Here is a 15,831-nt window from a genome sequence, read left to right on the forward strand (position 1 = left end):
TCCCTGGCCATCTTGGCAGCTGGTCTTCGGTGGGGGTTGTCCCGCACCTAAGGCAGGAAGATGGTGGCCCCAAAGAAGACGAAAAGGTCTCTGGAGTCGATCAACTCTAGGCTTCAGCTTGCTATGAAAAGTGGAAAGTGTGTGCTGGGGTACCAACAGACTCTGAAGATGGTCAGACAAGGCAAAGCGGAGTTGGGTATCCTCGCCAACAAGTGCCCAGCTTTGAGGAAATCGGAAATAGAGTACTCTGCCAGGTTGGCTAAAACTGGTATTCATTACTACAGTGGCAATAATATTGAATTGGGCACAGCGTGTGGAAAATACTAGAGTACGTACACTGACTGTCATTGACCAGGTGATTCTGATATTATTAGAAGCATGCCAGAACGGACTGGTAACAAGTAAATATGAAAGTTTTCTTTTAATAAAACTTTGCCAGAGCTCCTTTGGGCGGGGCGGGGTGGGGATAACAAAAGCAATTCATTTGTAATTGAAAGCATAATCAGATGAAAAATCTCTCATTTACTCTCTTTTAGGCAACTTAAGATTCTGAATTTTGACTGTATAAATTGAAGGGAAGTAAGTCAATTTAATTGTGGGTGTGGTGTATTTGTGTTTTGTGTGTATGTGAATTGCCATAGCTCTTGAGTATAGATTTAATGCTCCAATCTGAATTGGAGGTTTTGCTTTGAGGGTAAAAGTTCCCTGGTATAGAGTAATGATAACAAGTACGACATGGGACTCGACAAAGCTAAAGTGTAACCAGAGGTACGGGCTATTGCGGATTTTGGTTTTGTTTTTTTTTTTGTGTGTGTGGTTTTTTTTTGTTTTTTGTTTTGTTTTTGTTTTTTGTTTTGTTTTGTTTTTGTTTGTTTGTTTTTGTTTTCTTCAAGACAGAGTTTCTCTGTATAGCTCTGGCTGTCCTGGAACTCACTCTGTAGACCAGGCTGGCTTCGAACTCAGAAATCTGCCTGCCTCTGCCTCCCACAGTGCTGGGATTACAGGCGGGCACCACCACCACCCGGCTGGAAGGGCTGTTTCAAAGCAGTTTACATTTCCAAAAGAATAGACGGATTTTGAATGCTGTCACCAGAAAGAAATAATAAATGTTTAAGGAGATAGTATGTTTATCCATATTTGAACCTGTATAATGTACACATCTTATGGAGATATTCCATGGCTCCTGTAAATATGAAAAGTTGTTATATCAATTTAAAATAAGCTCCTGATTGAAAAGTCCACCTTGAAAGGTCTGGTAGCTTTAATACTGATATTTGAGATGAGAGGTAGCTGAGTATGTTCTGGGGTTTAGTCGTTGTTTTGTTCATTTTTCCAAATTAAACCGGGCTTTGTTTCCTTTTACATAATGAACATTTTGTGATTAAGTAAGAGTCGAGCTTTATTGTAATAAAAACTTTTAGAAATATGTTTAAAGGTGCTTTGAAGCCTCTCATGTGTAAGGTGGGGATGCTCGTCACATCCCTGACCTGAACACCGTCGGAGCTGGGGTTGCTAGGCTGCAGCTCTGCAGCTTCTCATTAGCATCCTGGGCGTGATGCTGTGACTTATCAGCATTTGTATCTTCTGAGCTCCGTGTACGTTATAGACAGAGGGCAGGAGGCGAGAGTGGGTGCACCGTCAGCACATTTGGTCATGTGTATAGAATTGGACAGAAGCGTCGATGTCTTTTTGTAGTTAGCTTGTTGTTGTTTTGAAATAGGGTCTCCCTGTACACCCTAAGGTGGCTTCTAAGCTGGGATCATCCTTTGGGGACTGACTACAGGTGTGCACGCTCACAGCTGGTGACAAGTCAGTAATGACCTTATGTAAAGGTCGGGTGTACAGAAGGCAAGGCTCTCCTGATTATTTGGACGTATGAGACTGGAGTTTTCTGTTTTTATTATGTATTGAAACAGGCTCTCATATAGCCCAATTCTGGCCTTGATCTGGGTCTGAGGCTGGTGTTTTAATCGGCCAGGTGGCCCTTTCTGCTGTGCATATCTAAGATAAGATACAAAGAGTGTGTCAACTTGAAAGACCCATCAGCCAGCCTTAATCTAAAGTTAGTTGGGGCATTGGTGCTTTCGTGAGCTGTGTGTGGGGGGCAGGGGAAGACGCTCGAGAGAAACTTGGTAAGGGAACGTGTTGTGACTTCATGTTTGAGACAGATCTTGATTATCCTTCTGGCCGTTATGAGATAAGTGTTACCTCATCCTACTTCTTGACCAAGAGCTGCTGATCAGGGCGGGGCACAGAGTGCTTCACTGGGTCACGTGCACTAGGAATCCTTTGGAGGAGAAATTATATTTTCTTGGAAGGTGGAATTGAGGTGTCTCTACAGGACTCATTCTTGAGGGATGAGTTGTTTCAGATGTCTTCCTAGATGTGTATCTTGTGGTTTATGAAGGTGACTGTGGTTACAAAGTAAAACAGAACGAGCCTTAGAGAACGTGTTCTTGTACGTGCTATGTGTCCTTGCCCAAGAGTCTATCAGAAAACAGGCAAACTGATGTACTTTCATCTGTGTTCATTAACTTCACACTGCAATAAAGCAGGGTACAATTAGCAGAATATTAGTTATGAGGAACCTTACTATCAAAAGTGTCTTAGTCAGGGTTTCTATTCCTGCACAAACATCACGACCAAGAAGTAAGTTGGGGAGGAAAGGGTTTATTGAGCTTACACTTCCACGTTGCAGTTCATCTCTAAAGGAAGTCAGGACTGGAACTCAAGCAGGTCAGGAAGCAGGAGCTGGTGCAGAGGCCATGGAGGGATGTTTCTTATTGGCTTGCTTCCCCTGGCTTGCTCAGCCTGCTCTCTTAGAGAACCCAAGAGCACCAGCCCAAAGGTGGTACCACCCACAAGGGGCCCTCACCACTTGATCACTGAGAAAATGCCCCACAGCTGGATCTCATGGAGGCACTTCCCCAACTGAAGCTCCTTTCTCTGTGATAACTCCAGCCTGTGTCAAGTTGACACACAAAACTAGCCAGTACAAAAAGATTTTAAATTCCTATTTATGTCTGAAATATAGCTAAATCTTATCAGTGTGTATAATGTGGTGGTAGGAATCAAAGAAAAACTTCCTTCACGTTGACATTTGTAACCAGGGAGGTGATTATTTGGAAGCATGAGTCTGGAGCCTGGGGCTTTCTTGTTTGATTTACTTGTGTGTTTGTTTGTATGGTGTTTGTTTCTATAGCCCAATCTGGTCTTGGCCTTGAACAGTATCTCAGGCTGGTGTTTTAATTAGCAACATTATAGACTGTCTAATAAATGTAGATCTCTAAGTGAGGTGATGAGCCGTGGGATGTTAGAGTTGGAATCTGATTGGTTGTCGGTTTCTTTGACCCACTCTACTGAAAGTAAAGCAGCTTAGAAAGAAGCACTTCCGTCTGTGAGATGTTAAACTATTGGATAGGAACCAGAGTCTCAATACTCGCTGAGTCCGTGCTGTAGCTGGAGAATAACATTTGCACACATAGCATGCTTAAGTATGAGGGCTCTATAGAGGGCTAAGATTTGTCACACGCTAGTTTCTAAGCAGATGTGTGATAGTAACTGGGTTTAGTAGGTGGAGAGGGCTGTGGTCACGCAGTTATATAGGATCTGCCTTGCACATGATTCACCATGGACGCTGGCAGGCCATTTTCAAGAGCATGTAATGGATAGGTCTAGACACTGGAGATGGGCAGTCCTGCCACTTGGCTTCCTGGGGTGCTTTTACTTTATTACTTTGCAGCTGGGGATTTGTGTGTTAAATGTCTGTTGTGGAGGATCTTCTGCCTTGGCAAAAGGGGATGGATTGTAGGGTAAGGGATGGATACAGGTTTGGAACCTGAAAAGAAAGGAAGAAAGTATCTTTTGCCTGCGCGTCGCCTCCTCGGGCTCATCACTTTACCCAGTGAGCCAATTGTCATCTCAGACTCTGATGTGCTATCCTACCGTCCACCCCAGCCTGACTCAGCATTGGTTCAGTTTGTTAGGTTCTCCTTGGAACCCTTGCTGTGATCAGTAAATGGCATCTAGGAACTCGACCTCTGTTGTAGGGTCGGTGACACACATCAGTGAAGACTTTGATGGCTGTGATGCGAGCAGAGTTTTAATCATCTTGGTTCTCTAATTTTATTGTGCACCACTATCATCCGGAGGGCTTGTTAGGATGCGAACTGAAAGGCCAGGGCAGCGATGCCTACCTGATGTCCTTGCACTGAAAAGACTGCGTCAGGAGGATCCTGAGTTTGCCTTCTACAGCCAGGACCTGTCTCAATCAAAAACAGCAGTGGTACATTCCCCTAACCCCTAAAATAAAAGCAACTGTCAACAAAAGACTTGTAAGTTTCATGGGCTTTGCTGGAGGGGGTTGTTATCCAGTGGGTCTGCGGTGGGAGCCCGGTAACCTGCCACTACTGCTCTGTGGGATAAGCACCCTTAGAGAACTTTCTGGCCTTTGAGAATGATCTCGCCTTCAGTTAGAAGAGACAGTGGGAAGGAAGTAAATAGGAAGCAACTGTTTCAGTTGAGAATTAATTCTGTGAATGGATGGAGACATGAATCCTGGCATTCAGATGTCTGGTCCAGGGGGATTATAAGTTTAAAGGTCAGCGCTACGTAGTTTGCTCGTGTCTTAAACAGGGCAGTGACACAAATGATATGGAAAGTGGGTCTGTCAAGAGCTACTTCAAGATGGTGTTTGTTTAGCCTTGAGAACTGAAGCAGAGGCCACCCTCGGGTTTCTTTTGTGGGCCACTATGAAAGATGGTCCATGATGCTGGTAGCAGTCACTGGAATGGGAAGCACACAATGATCCGTGGACCAGGATGATGATGATACTGTGTGCTTTCAATAGGTCTAACACGGTTTTGGGCATATTGGCTGTGCCTTCTGTTGCCATGACAACATTTCAGAGAAAATCAAGTTAATAGAAGGAAAGTCAACTAAGCTCATTGTTTCAGAGGTGTCGGTCTCTCTTGGCCTTTTTGGGGGGACATGTAAGGCAGAACATCATGGCAGGAGACAGGGAAAAACTATTCACCTCATGGTAGCCAGGAAACAAGATGAGTCAACAGGGCACAGTGCACACTTCTGGTCACCTGATTTCCTCCTATTAAGCCCACCTCCTGGTGGGGTGGGGTTTCATTGTCTCCCAGTAGTACCACAGTTTGGCAAGTAAACCTTTAGCACATGGACCTTTGGGGACATTCAAGATCTCTACTCCAACACTGGCCTTAAGCAAGGAGGTAAATGGATGTGTTGGCTTTCTGTTGTGCACATCAGCAGAGGGGTGGAGAGCTGAACCATGGGAAGAGCAGCAACAGTGAACAGTGCCCTCTTAGGGAGCACAGGACTATGTATTTTCTAAGCAGAGGAAGTTCATTCATGCTCAGGGTGTGGTCTTGTGTGCTTTTACTCAGTGCTGACTCAGCCTGGTTTGGGCCAGGCTCTGGGCTAGACACTGAGCTCACCCATGGGGGGGGAGAGGGGGAGTCTTCAGTGGTTTGGAAAAAGCAGAAGGCAGCCAGCCAGTGAGTTTCAGAGTGACAGGCTAGGAACTATGTGCACATTGTATTCTGGAAGATCGCTTGGTTGGCGAACTAGAGAGGGCAGAGTAAAAGGCAGGGGCAACATGGAGCTGAAAAATGTCCCCGCTTATTGTCATGGAAGAACATGTTTATATGTCATAGGAGGGCTCAAACGAATTGAAGATTTAGAAGGGAGAAATTTGATAAATATCTACAAGAATATGAGATGTGAAGAAGAGAGCTGTGTAGACCCTACCTGCCCACCCGCAGGGCCAACATTATGTTTGGGTTGAGTAGACACTGATTTAAGGGTACTTACCCCCATCATGGTTTTTCTCACTTGTATTCTCCAATGGACTTAATTCCATCATTAAAACTTTCTTCTTTAGACTGCTTTCCCCAAGAGCCGTGACGGTGGTGCCTGTAGGGTCGACCCATTCCAGAGCAGCCTCCAGTATCCTGATGGGAAGCGTTGAGCTAGCACAGAAGGAAGTTCTGCCTGCCTAGGTAAATTCTGGTTCCATGGAGATAAATGGCCCCGTAAGAGATCAGCAGAATTTCGCAGACGTCTTCTTTAGTCTGTTCTGATGGAATTAAAATTTGAAAGACTCTAGAGAGTTGAGCAAGCGTGTGTGTGAGCCAGTGTCTCCTGCTGCTCCTGCGTGTAAGGGTATAAATGAGGGCACCACACCAGTGATGTGAAAATGCTTCTGGTTCCTTGTGCCCTCCAAGGCAGGAGGAAGGGTTTCAGTCCTCACCATCATGACCTTTCCTGGCCATCTGGAGGCATCCATCATATACCTTTCACAATCACTTGTGTTCTGACATAGCCGTTTGAGTGAGGATCTACTGTCACTGAGGTCCCTGTGTAGTTAGGGAGCGTCTGCCCAGAAGTCTCAAGAATCCCAAGATTCAGAGCTTTTGTACAGACACATTTGCACCTATGCCGGGAGTCCTGACTGTATCAGTTTCCCTTCCTTCCTTCCTTCCTTCCTTCCTTCCTTCCTTCCTTCCTTCCTTCCTTCCTTCCTTCCTTCCTTCCTTCCTTCCTTCCTTCCTTCCAGATTTTTAGAAAAACAAAAAAGCCTTTTTAGTGATTCTTTGTGACTTTCACATCATGCACCACAACCCCACTCATCTCCCTGTCTCCATATATGTTCTTCACCCTTGCAACATTACCAGCAAAAGAAAAGAAAAAGAAAAAGAAAAAAAACCCAAACACCATTTCCTTGGCAATTGGCTAGAGAGAGGTCTTTCCCTGAAGCAGATGAAGGGTCTTCAGATGAAGTGATATGCTGACTGAGATTCTGTTCTGACTACTGAGTGATGGAGGGAAGATGATGATGAAGAAGAAGAAAAAGAGGAAGGAGGAGGAGGAGATCACCTTCATCCTTGGAGTGTGCTCTGTGACAGATGTGTAGGCGTGCCTTGATAACTGATTAAATGCATGCATCGGGACTTGTGCATCTCACACTTTTGGCCTGCAGACAATCCCTCTAGCACAGGTTTGTTACATGCTTTTAAACATTTACAAAGACACACACACACACACACACACACACACACACACACACACATGGGGAAGGGGGATGGAGGGAGACAGAGACACAGATTTTAATTGGCCGAAGGCTTATTGAAATTCCTGATGTCTTTGGGTTAGATGGTATTGTGCAGTAAAGACCAAGCGTAGTGGAACTTACAAGAACATCTAGACGAGTCATGCTTCTTTTCTTGTAATTACTTCTGTGCTTCTTAGCTGCTAGATCTCTCTGCCCCGATCTCTGCTTTCTTTTTCTGGTTTCGTCTTCCTGAAAGGAGATTTTTATAGCATGACAGTCCCTTAGATTAGTGAAATGTGAACTTAAGCTTATCTGTTGTTGTATGCAGGACTAGACTCTGGAAATCTTAAAATATAAGTTTTTATTACCTTCTTTTAAGACTTTCCTCCCGTTGAGTGAATTTATGCTATTTTTCTTTTCGCCCTTCCCCTGCAAGGTTGTGGCTTCTGTATAGAGCTCTGGGCCTCCTACCCTAGTGTAGAAGATCAGTCAAAGTTCCCACAGTCAATGCCTCTCTAGAGTCACATGCTGCTAGCTCTGAGGTCTGCATTATTGACTCTGAATTCTCTACTTGAAGGCTTCCTACTCGGAAGGTTTATGTAGGAGCTGAGACTTTAAAAAGTCTTTTTAAGAGTCTTTAAAAAGTCTTTCCTTTTAAGACATTCAGATACTTTTTTTAAAATTCTCCCTTCCTTTCTTTCTTCTGAGGGATAGTCTTATTGTGTAACTCTGGCTCTATTCTGGAAGTAGTTCTGTAGATCAGGCTGGTTTCGAACTCACAGAGAATCCTTCTGACTCCTGAGTGCTAGGATTAAAGGCGTGAGGCCACCACCAAAGCTAGATGCTCTTTTCTTCTCTTCTCTTCTCTTCTCTTCCTCTTCCTCTTCCTCTTCCTCTTCCTCTTCCTCTTCCTCTTCCTCTTCCTCTTCCTCTTCCTCTTCCTCTTCCTCTTCCTCTTCCTCTTCCTCTTCCCTTCTCTTTTTTTAACAGAGCTGAGGACGGAACCCAGGGCCTTGTGCTTGCTAGGCAAGCGCTCTACCACTAAGCTAAATCCCCAACCCCAATGTTTTTCTTTTTAGCTTAGAAAAAATGAAGGGAAAAAAAAAGTTTTTTTGCTGTGGTGCCTAACCTATTTGCTAAAGTCCCAGTGTGGTCACTTATTTGGTAGGTCCTTTTCCCTAGAGTTCTTGGAGTAATGCCATAACTTACTGCCATGTTGACACATTGTTTCCACTGTGAACTTTTTATTCTAAACAGTTTTCAAGGGTAGCAGCCACACTCTGCTGCACCGCCCACTGGGCCTCTCTGCTCTTTCCCCTTGTCCAGCCCCCATGGCTCGTGGCTCTTGCCCTGTTACCCATGGAGAAATAAAAATTACTTTCTTTTTTCTTTTTAAAACTGCCTATGAATTTCTGTCACTGGGTATTTTGAGAATCAAGTAGATTTTAATATTTACATTAGCAAAACTAGTTAAACAGATACACCATGGGGTAAAAAAAAACCATACACTTCAAAACCAAAGGCACAAAACCTATATTCATCAGACCTTGTTTGTTTTTAACTTTTTTTTATTGGTTCTTTGTAAATTTTATATCATTATACCCCAATCCCACTCATCTCCTCAACCCTTCGTGTCTGCAGTCCGTCTTTGCAGCCTCCCCCACGTTAGAAAATAAAGATAGACAAGAACAAAAAAAAAAACCTTGTTGTGGAAGCTGTGGTGTGACACAGTCCACACTTCTTCACTGTTCACTGCACTGAGTCCTTGGCCTGGTTCAAGGCCTCTGGCTTCTGCTACGCAATCAAAACTGGATCCTCACAGGGACTTCTCAAAGAAATCCTGTTGTTGCCCTGTGCCATGGAGGTCCTGTAGCTTTAGATCTTCAGGACCTGTCTTTGCACATACTTCAGCAGATCATAGATGGGTAGATGTTGGGGTGGACCAACTCAAAGCCCTGGATCTGGGCCTGGAGGTTATCAGAGTTGGTCAGCCCCCCAGCTGTCCTGTACCTAACACTGCTGGGGTGAGCTCTCTAACTCTGCTCTGGCTAGCTTACCCAATGCTGCAGTCAGCCAGGGTCAGGGTCAGCTCTCCTCTCATGTCCTCGTGGCTGGGACATCCTTGTCTTGGTAACCAGAGCCAGCTCCACTGTGTTGCCCAGGACCTAGTGCTGCGGCTAGAGAGGGGCAGGCAGGGCCTGCTCTCCCTCTCATGACCCCAGGACCAGTTCACCTGCCTGCCACAGGTGGTAAGGAGCAATGGGGTTGGGGGGAGGCATCCCTCCCCGGGCCACACCATCCCATAGCAGATGAGGGGTGTGGTGAGCTCTCCTGTACCTCTGCCACCAGGGTCAGCTCTACAGTGCTCTACCAGGCAAGGGGTGGGGCCGGTTCAGACCAGTGCCACAGGTGGCAGTGCAGATCAGGGACATCAATACAGACTTCAGCTGGCATCGGCCCACTGATCCAGACATGACTCCTGGCAACAGTTTGGGTCTGGATGTCCCCCTGGCCTCAGGTAGCAGGCAGCATGGCCCTCAGATATCTACATGGTGTTCAATGTCAGCCTAGCGCACAGACATCTGTGTGGCTGTTGATAGTAAGTCAGGAAGTCGGGCCACAGAGTACAGCTGCAGCAGGACCTCACCGTGGCCTCCTCATATCTGCCTGTTCTACACTCCCATCGACTGTCCAGGCCCACCTTTCTTCACAGTGTACAGACCCCTCGGATTCCCTTTCTCTTCCATCGTGCTTTGCTTTCTCCAGTATTCTTTCTTGTCTCTCAAAATCTCCAAGTCATCCATCATAATGGTGCCTGTGACAGGGGCTTGGGTGTCTTTCACCCCAGGCTGATGTGCCTGGGGCAGGTATTGTGCTTTATAAAACCTGGTACCAGGGTTTTCAAGGCAGAGAGAAAAGGGAACCGTAGATGCCCAGAGGGCACACAGTCTCACTAATCAGTCAGCTAGTGTGTGGAGAAGTGCAGAGGTCAGTGAGGGAGAAACCCAGAGGTCAGTGAGGGAGAAGCATCTGGTCGCAGGCAGGCAGGGCCTAGGATCCCAGTGCCAGGCTCCTGGAAGCTAGGAAATCTGACCTGAGTCACTGGGCATCAGTGCTGTGTTTTATAAAACAGCGGCGTGGGGCAGGGCCTTGGCAGGCCACCCTGCCAAAGTGCCCCCCTGAACAATCAAGCCATATGACAGACCTGGTATAAAAGGGAGTTTATTTGGGACCTGGAGAAGTGGGTAGAGACAGAGAAGGACAGAAAGAGAGAAGAGAGAGGAAGAGAGAATGGAAGGAAGAAGCCTGCAGGGAACACGTGCAGAAGACAGAGAACAGGTAGGGAGAGAAGATGGAGAGTCCTTTTTATTGGTGAGCCAGGCTTATACCTGGCTGTTGCTAGGTAACTGTTGGGCGGAGCCTTGAGCCATTGCTGACAGCAGGTCTTTGGGTAGTTTTCACCTGGAGGCTGAGGGTCTGTGCCTTCTCAGAACTTGTAACTGAGCCAGAGTTTTTATTTTATTTTATTTTTTTAATCCGAAGAGGCAAAACTCGAACTAGCTGAAATAAAAGACTTTACAAATCTGCGAAAGCTAAAAGTCCCAGACCGTTTTATTATTGACTTCTGTGAGATTCCACAGCGGTGCTCAGTTGACAGTGCCTGACAGGCCTATGAACTCTTCTTATATTATAAATACGACAGCTAAAACCTTTAAAAATATATGTGGGGCATGTTTGGGAATAAGATTTTAAAAAAACATTTCTTTGTTTAGCTAGGTCAATTATTCTAAAACCTATTCTTAAAATTCTTCTATTGAGAAAGGCATGATTGGTGTTGGTATCTGCAGTACCTCACAGCACACACAGGTGCTCCCACAGTCACAGCACACACAGGCTCTCCCACAGTCACAGCACACACAGGCTCTCCCACAGTTACAGCACACACAGGCTCTCCCACAGTCACAGCACACACAGGCGCTCCCACAGTCACAGCACACACAGGCTCTCCCACAGTCACAGCACACACAGGCGCTCCCACAGTCACAGCACACACAGGCTCTCCCACAGTCACAGCACACACAGGCTCTCCCACAGGTACAGCACACACAGGCTCTTCCACAGTTACAGCACACACAGGCGCTCCCACAGGTACAGAACACACAGGCTCTCCCACAGTCACAGCACACACAGGCGCTCCCACAGTCACAGCACACACAGGCACTCCCACAGTTACAGCACACACAGGCGCTCCCACAGTCACAGCACACACAGGCGCTCCCACAGTTAACAGCACACACAAGCGCTCCCACAGTTAACAGCACACACAGGCTCTCCCACAGTTACAGCACACACAGGCTCTCCCACAGTTACAGCACACACAGGCTCTCCCACAGGTACAGCACACACAGGCTCTCCCACAGGTACAGCACACACAGGCTCTCCCACAGTTAACAGCACACACAGGCGCTCCCACAGTTACAGGTGCATGTCACTTCCAGCCTGCTCTCCTCAGCTAGGTCTCCTGCTGCCTGACTTTTTACTTTCCACCAGTAGGGCTTCACTGTTTTCTCCACTCCCACAAATCTCATCACAGCCTCTGGCTCAACCACTCCATCCTTCAAGATCATCTTTAGAAATCAGACAAAATCACCATGTACCTGCACAGTGTGATGACCTTTGCACGGCTTCAGGAGTGTGGCTGGCCACTCAGCCACGGAGTCCTTCTCATAGCCTCACCTATTGTGAACACTCTCATGTTGTCTTGTAAGCTCTGGACAAGATGTTGTTCAGGACTTTAAGAAAATAAAGTTTGGGGCTGGAGAGATGGCTCAGAGGTTAAGAGCACTGACTGCTCTTCTGAAAGTCCTGAGTTCAAATCCCAGCAACCACATGGTGGCTCCCAACCATCCATAATGAGATCTGAGACCCTCTTCTGGTGTGTGTCTGAAGACAGCTACAGTGCACTTACATATAATAAATAATTTAAAAAAAAAGAAAATAAAGTTTGAAAATCACGGGCTCAGGGAACTGCTGAAAAGCTGGGCCTTCCCCTGTGTTCTGTTGGAGCTGCTAACTTTGAACTTGTGGGTCTTTGTTTTGCTTAAGGAATTAAAAAAATATAGTGTTCCAAAATATGCTGGGTGTGTGTATCTTGAACTCAGATCTCTCACAGTTGTGAAGTTTGTGTCCCATGCTTATCACAGACCTGCTGTGATCTAAACCTTTATGCATGTGAATGTGTTGAGTTAGACCCTGATTCATGAGGTACTGACAGCAGCAAAGCTCATGGGTCTGGGGACAGAGACAGACATAGGATTCTGTAGTTTTCGGTGACAGAGCCAGTGTTCAAGGTCCCTAGTGTCCTCACAGTGAGCTGTTGGAATAAACAGTGCATGAGCACTTAGGTAGCAATACAGACTAAAACAGAAGTGTGGCCCTCTGCCCCTGTGGTTCACAGGCTTAACTCCCCCGTTTTTCAGAGAACTGTGACCTCACCATACTGATAAACTAGGGTTCTATGGGGTAAGTTGGGAGTCTGTGATATAACTGAAGCAGGAAAGGATTTCATGTGGAGAAGCAAGAGAAAACAGGCCCCCAAACTCCCTACCCAAGCCCCAAAGGGCTCTCACCAGTGGGTTCTGTGGCCTTGATCTTCAGCATTTGGAGAGATAAATTCGTGTGCCTGTGTGGTTTCGATGTCAGGACAATGCCCAAAGCCACCCTGACCTAATTGTATGGCTTCCTTCCCTCTTTTCATGCCAGAGTGACTTCAGTTGTTGCTGTGGTCACTAGAGACTTCGGACTCTCTGCCCTCTCCCTATTCTCAACACAGTCGAGGGGCCACAGGACAGAGTCTGAGGGACTGCTGGATTGTTTACACTAGTTTCAGGATTGTAACTCCGAGAAGCTGTGCAAATGGCAAGGCTCCTGCGATCTCTCGCCTTTATTAGCATTTCTGAGCAAAGCTTGCCCTGTTCCCTTTCACACAAATCTTGCTTCCAGGAATCCCCACTGGAAGGCTAATCAGGGCTGCCACTTTTTTTTTTTTTTTTTCCTGGCAGAAACCATTCACTCCACAGCGTGTTGAAGGAGTAAAATCTTATTTATAAACAAATAAATGTGGTTTAGCAAGGAATCTCGTGCTTGTGCTCCACCTCTCTTCTTAAGGGGAAAATAAAATGTTTTGTGATGGGACAAATGTGATGCCCAGATGGTTCCCATAAAGTCTATTGGGATATTCATCTCCCTCACAGAAGGACCGGGTAAGGGAAGACTGAACCTCCCTCCCTGCAGTGGGGAGGCTCCCTGGCCTCTCTTTGTCCGAGGCCACAGGAGGAGGTGGCGCCCTGCCAGGCGAGCTGCAGTGACTGGTTAATCTCAGGCGATGATTGGTTCCGCAGCTTCACCGTCTGAGAGGAAACCAGTTCAGCCTCCGGGCGGTGCTGTGGGGGCTGAAAGGTCGGGAGTGGATTGGAGGGATCTGCTGACCTGTGTGGGGATTGACAGGGTCCCTAATTAGGAATCTAGGTCCTAAGACATAAGCAGCCAGGTGTGTGAGATTGATGGCCAGGAAGAGGGCCAAATGCATAGTGTGCGGATTTGGGAGGTGTTTGTTTTCTTCTTACCTCCTCCCCAACCCTCCTGCCTCCCACCTTCTGCCTCCTTTATCTCTTCCTGGAAGAAACAATGGTAGCTAAACTTTGACTCCTGGTTGCCTTCTGAGTTAGTGGCTTTCTGGGAAGGTGAGCAGGTATGTTGGGGGAGGTGGGTTAATAGCTATGCTATTGACCCTGTTGGAGTCTCCATGGAAGGTGTGCTCCATAAGCTGTCTCTGCCACAGTACAGACCAAGTGAGCAGAGGGCCAAAAGGGAGGGTCTGATGAACAGAAAGACAGGCCTCACTGGGAGCAACATGTCCTTAATGTGCTCCTCCTGTGTAGCAGAGAGCATGGTTTCAAAAACAAGAAAAAGTAAGATAATGAAATGATATATGCTTTAGGAAGCTTAGGCAGTTTAGATGTTGTATTGCAGAGTAAATAAAAGTATTTATTTTATTTATTTAGTATTATGTATGTGTATATGTCATATATATAAACACATAAGCACAGTTAGGAAATGTAATAAAGTGATAAAGATGGCCGCTTTTCCTTCTTCTGCTCATCATTTTGTCTGCTGTAGCATATCTCAGCCTGTGGACTTACCAGTAGTTTCTGGAGATGGGTGAAAATCCCCACACCACAAGCTGGAAATAGCTCTTGGGTGGTATGACAATTGAGGTGTATTCTGATGCCAGGAGAAGTCAGAACCATATTTACAGTAAGTCTGCACTGTTTGCTGCCTCCAGATACCTTTTTGTTTGTTTGTTTTGTAAAGATTTATTTATTGATTTTATGTATATGACTACACTGTAGCTCTACAGATGGTTGTGAGCCACCATGTGGTTGCTGGGATTTGAGCTCAGGACCTTCGGAAGAGCCGTCAGTGCTCTTAATCACTGAGCAATCTCTCCAGCTCTTGAGTCAGGATTTCATTACATAGCCTTGGCTGGACTGAACTGAAGGGTGAGGGGAAATTCAGCAGCAGAAGGGCCAGAAAACAGGGAACAGGGAAGCAGAAGAGAAAGTGCTCTCAGAATTGCTGGGTTGGAGCTAGCTACTTAAAAGGCAAAAGGAACCAGGGCAGCCACTGAGAGACAGCAAAGAGGCTGTGAAGCAGAGGTCTTTTAAGGAAGGGATGGTGCAAGTAAATCACCAGAAAACTAGGAGAAGGTGATGTAAGAATCTGGTGAGCCTTAACTTACCAGAGACCCCCCTCCCCCCAGTGAACAAGGTGGAGCCAGGAATTGATGCAAAAGCAAGAGGAATTCTATAGTTCCAGCATGCTGGGGTCACCCTGTACAGCAGCCCAGTAGGCGAGGTTTTTGTTTGTTTGTTTGTTTTTGTTTTTTCGAGACAGGGTTTCTCTGTGTAGCCCTGGCTGTCCTGGAACTCACTCTGTAGACCAGACTGGCCTAGAACTCAGAAATCCGCCTGCCTCTGCCTCCCAAGTGCTGGGATTAAAGGTGTGCACCACCACCACCCAGCTTGTAGGCGAGTTTTTATAGTTTTCAGAGCAATATCCATTAGGCACAAAGTTATTGGCAGAACAGTGTGACTTTTAAACTGATTGGTTTTTAGGGAATGAGGCCTTCCCTTGTCTGTCGGTAGCCAGTGGTTGCAGAATGTGTCTGTGAGCTCTGGGCCTCTCTTATCTGCAGGTGAGGTGGTCTGAAGAATGTAATTAGCCCCTCCCTTCTGGAGAGGAGGGGTGCCTATTTTTTTTTTTAATTTATTTATCCATATGAGTACACCACTATTACTCTCTTCAGACACACCAGAAGAGAACACCAGACCCCATTACAGATGATTGTGAGCCACCATGTGGTTGCTGGGAATTGAACTCAGGACCTCTGGAAGAGCAGTCGCTGCTCTTAACCACTGCGCCATCTCTCCAGCAGGCCTGTGTTCTTTATGACCCTTTCTCTTCCAGGAGGGGACAGGTCTGGCGGAATTTTCCAAAGTTCTTGAGCTGACCTCTTCAGTGTCTGTCAGGATCCTGCCTGACAACTCTGTGGCTGTCTCTTATGCTACAGTTTGTTTACTGGAGGATAGATGGCCTCAGAGTTTCTGCACTAAGGGGACATACACACAGTGATGCATCTGAATACAGAAGGGAAGGAAGCCTTTGGGACAAGAACAACCTAGAGGTTT

At 46.4% G+C, this 15,831-nt stretch overlaps 2 protein-coding genes across 5 annotated transcripts in view; both read left to right on the forward strand.

Annotated features, from left to right (window-relative positions):
- The window catches only part of Fmnl2 (formin like 2), a 261,419-nt gene that overhangs the window by 88,775 nt on the left and 156,813 nt on the right, over nt 1–15,831 (forward strand). The gene's annotated exons all lie outside the window — the stretch shown is intronic.
- Nucleotides 49–405, forward strand: LOC127685368 (60S ribosomal protein L30-like). Its single transcript, XM_052182486.1, is given in 1 exon segment — nt 49–405. A coding segment is annotated over 1 exon segment (345 nt). The 5' UTR covers nt 49–60.

Source organism: Apodemus sylvaticus, chromosome 5 (genome assembly GCF_947179515.1).
Source record: "Apodemus sylvaticus chromosome 5, mApoSyl1.1, whole genome shotgun sequence".
In the NCBI taxonomy this organism is placed as follows: domain Eukaryota; kingdom Metazoa; phylum Chordata; class Mammalia; order Rodentia; family Muridae; genus Apodemus; species Apodemus sylvaticus.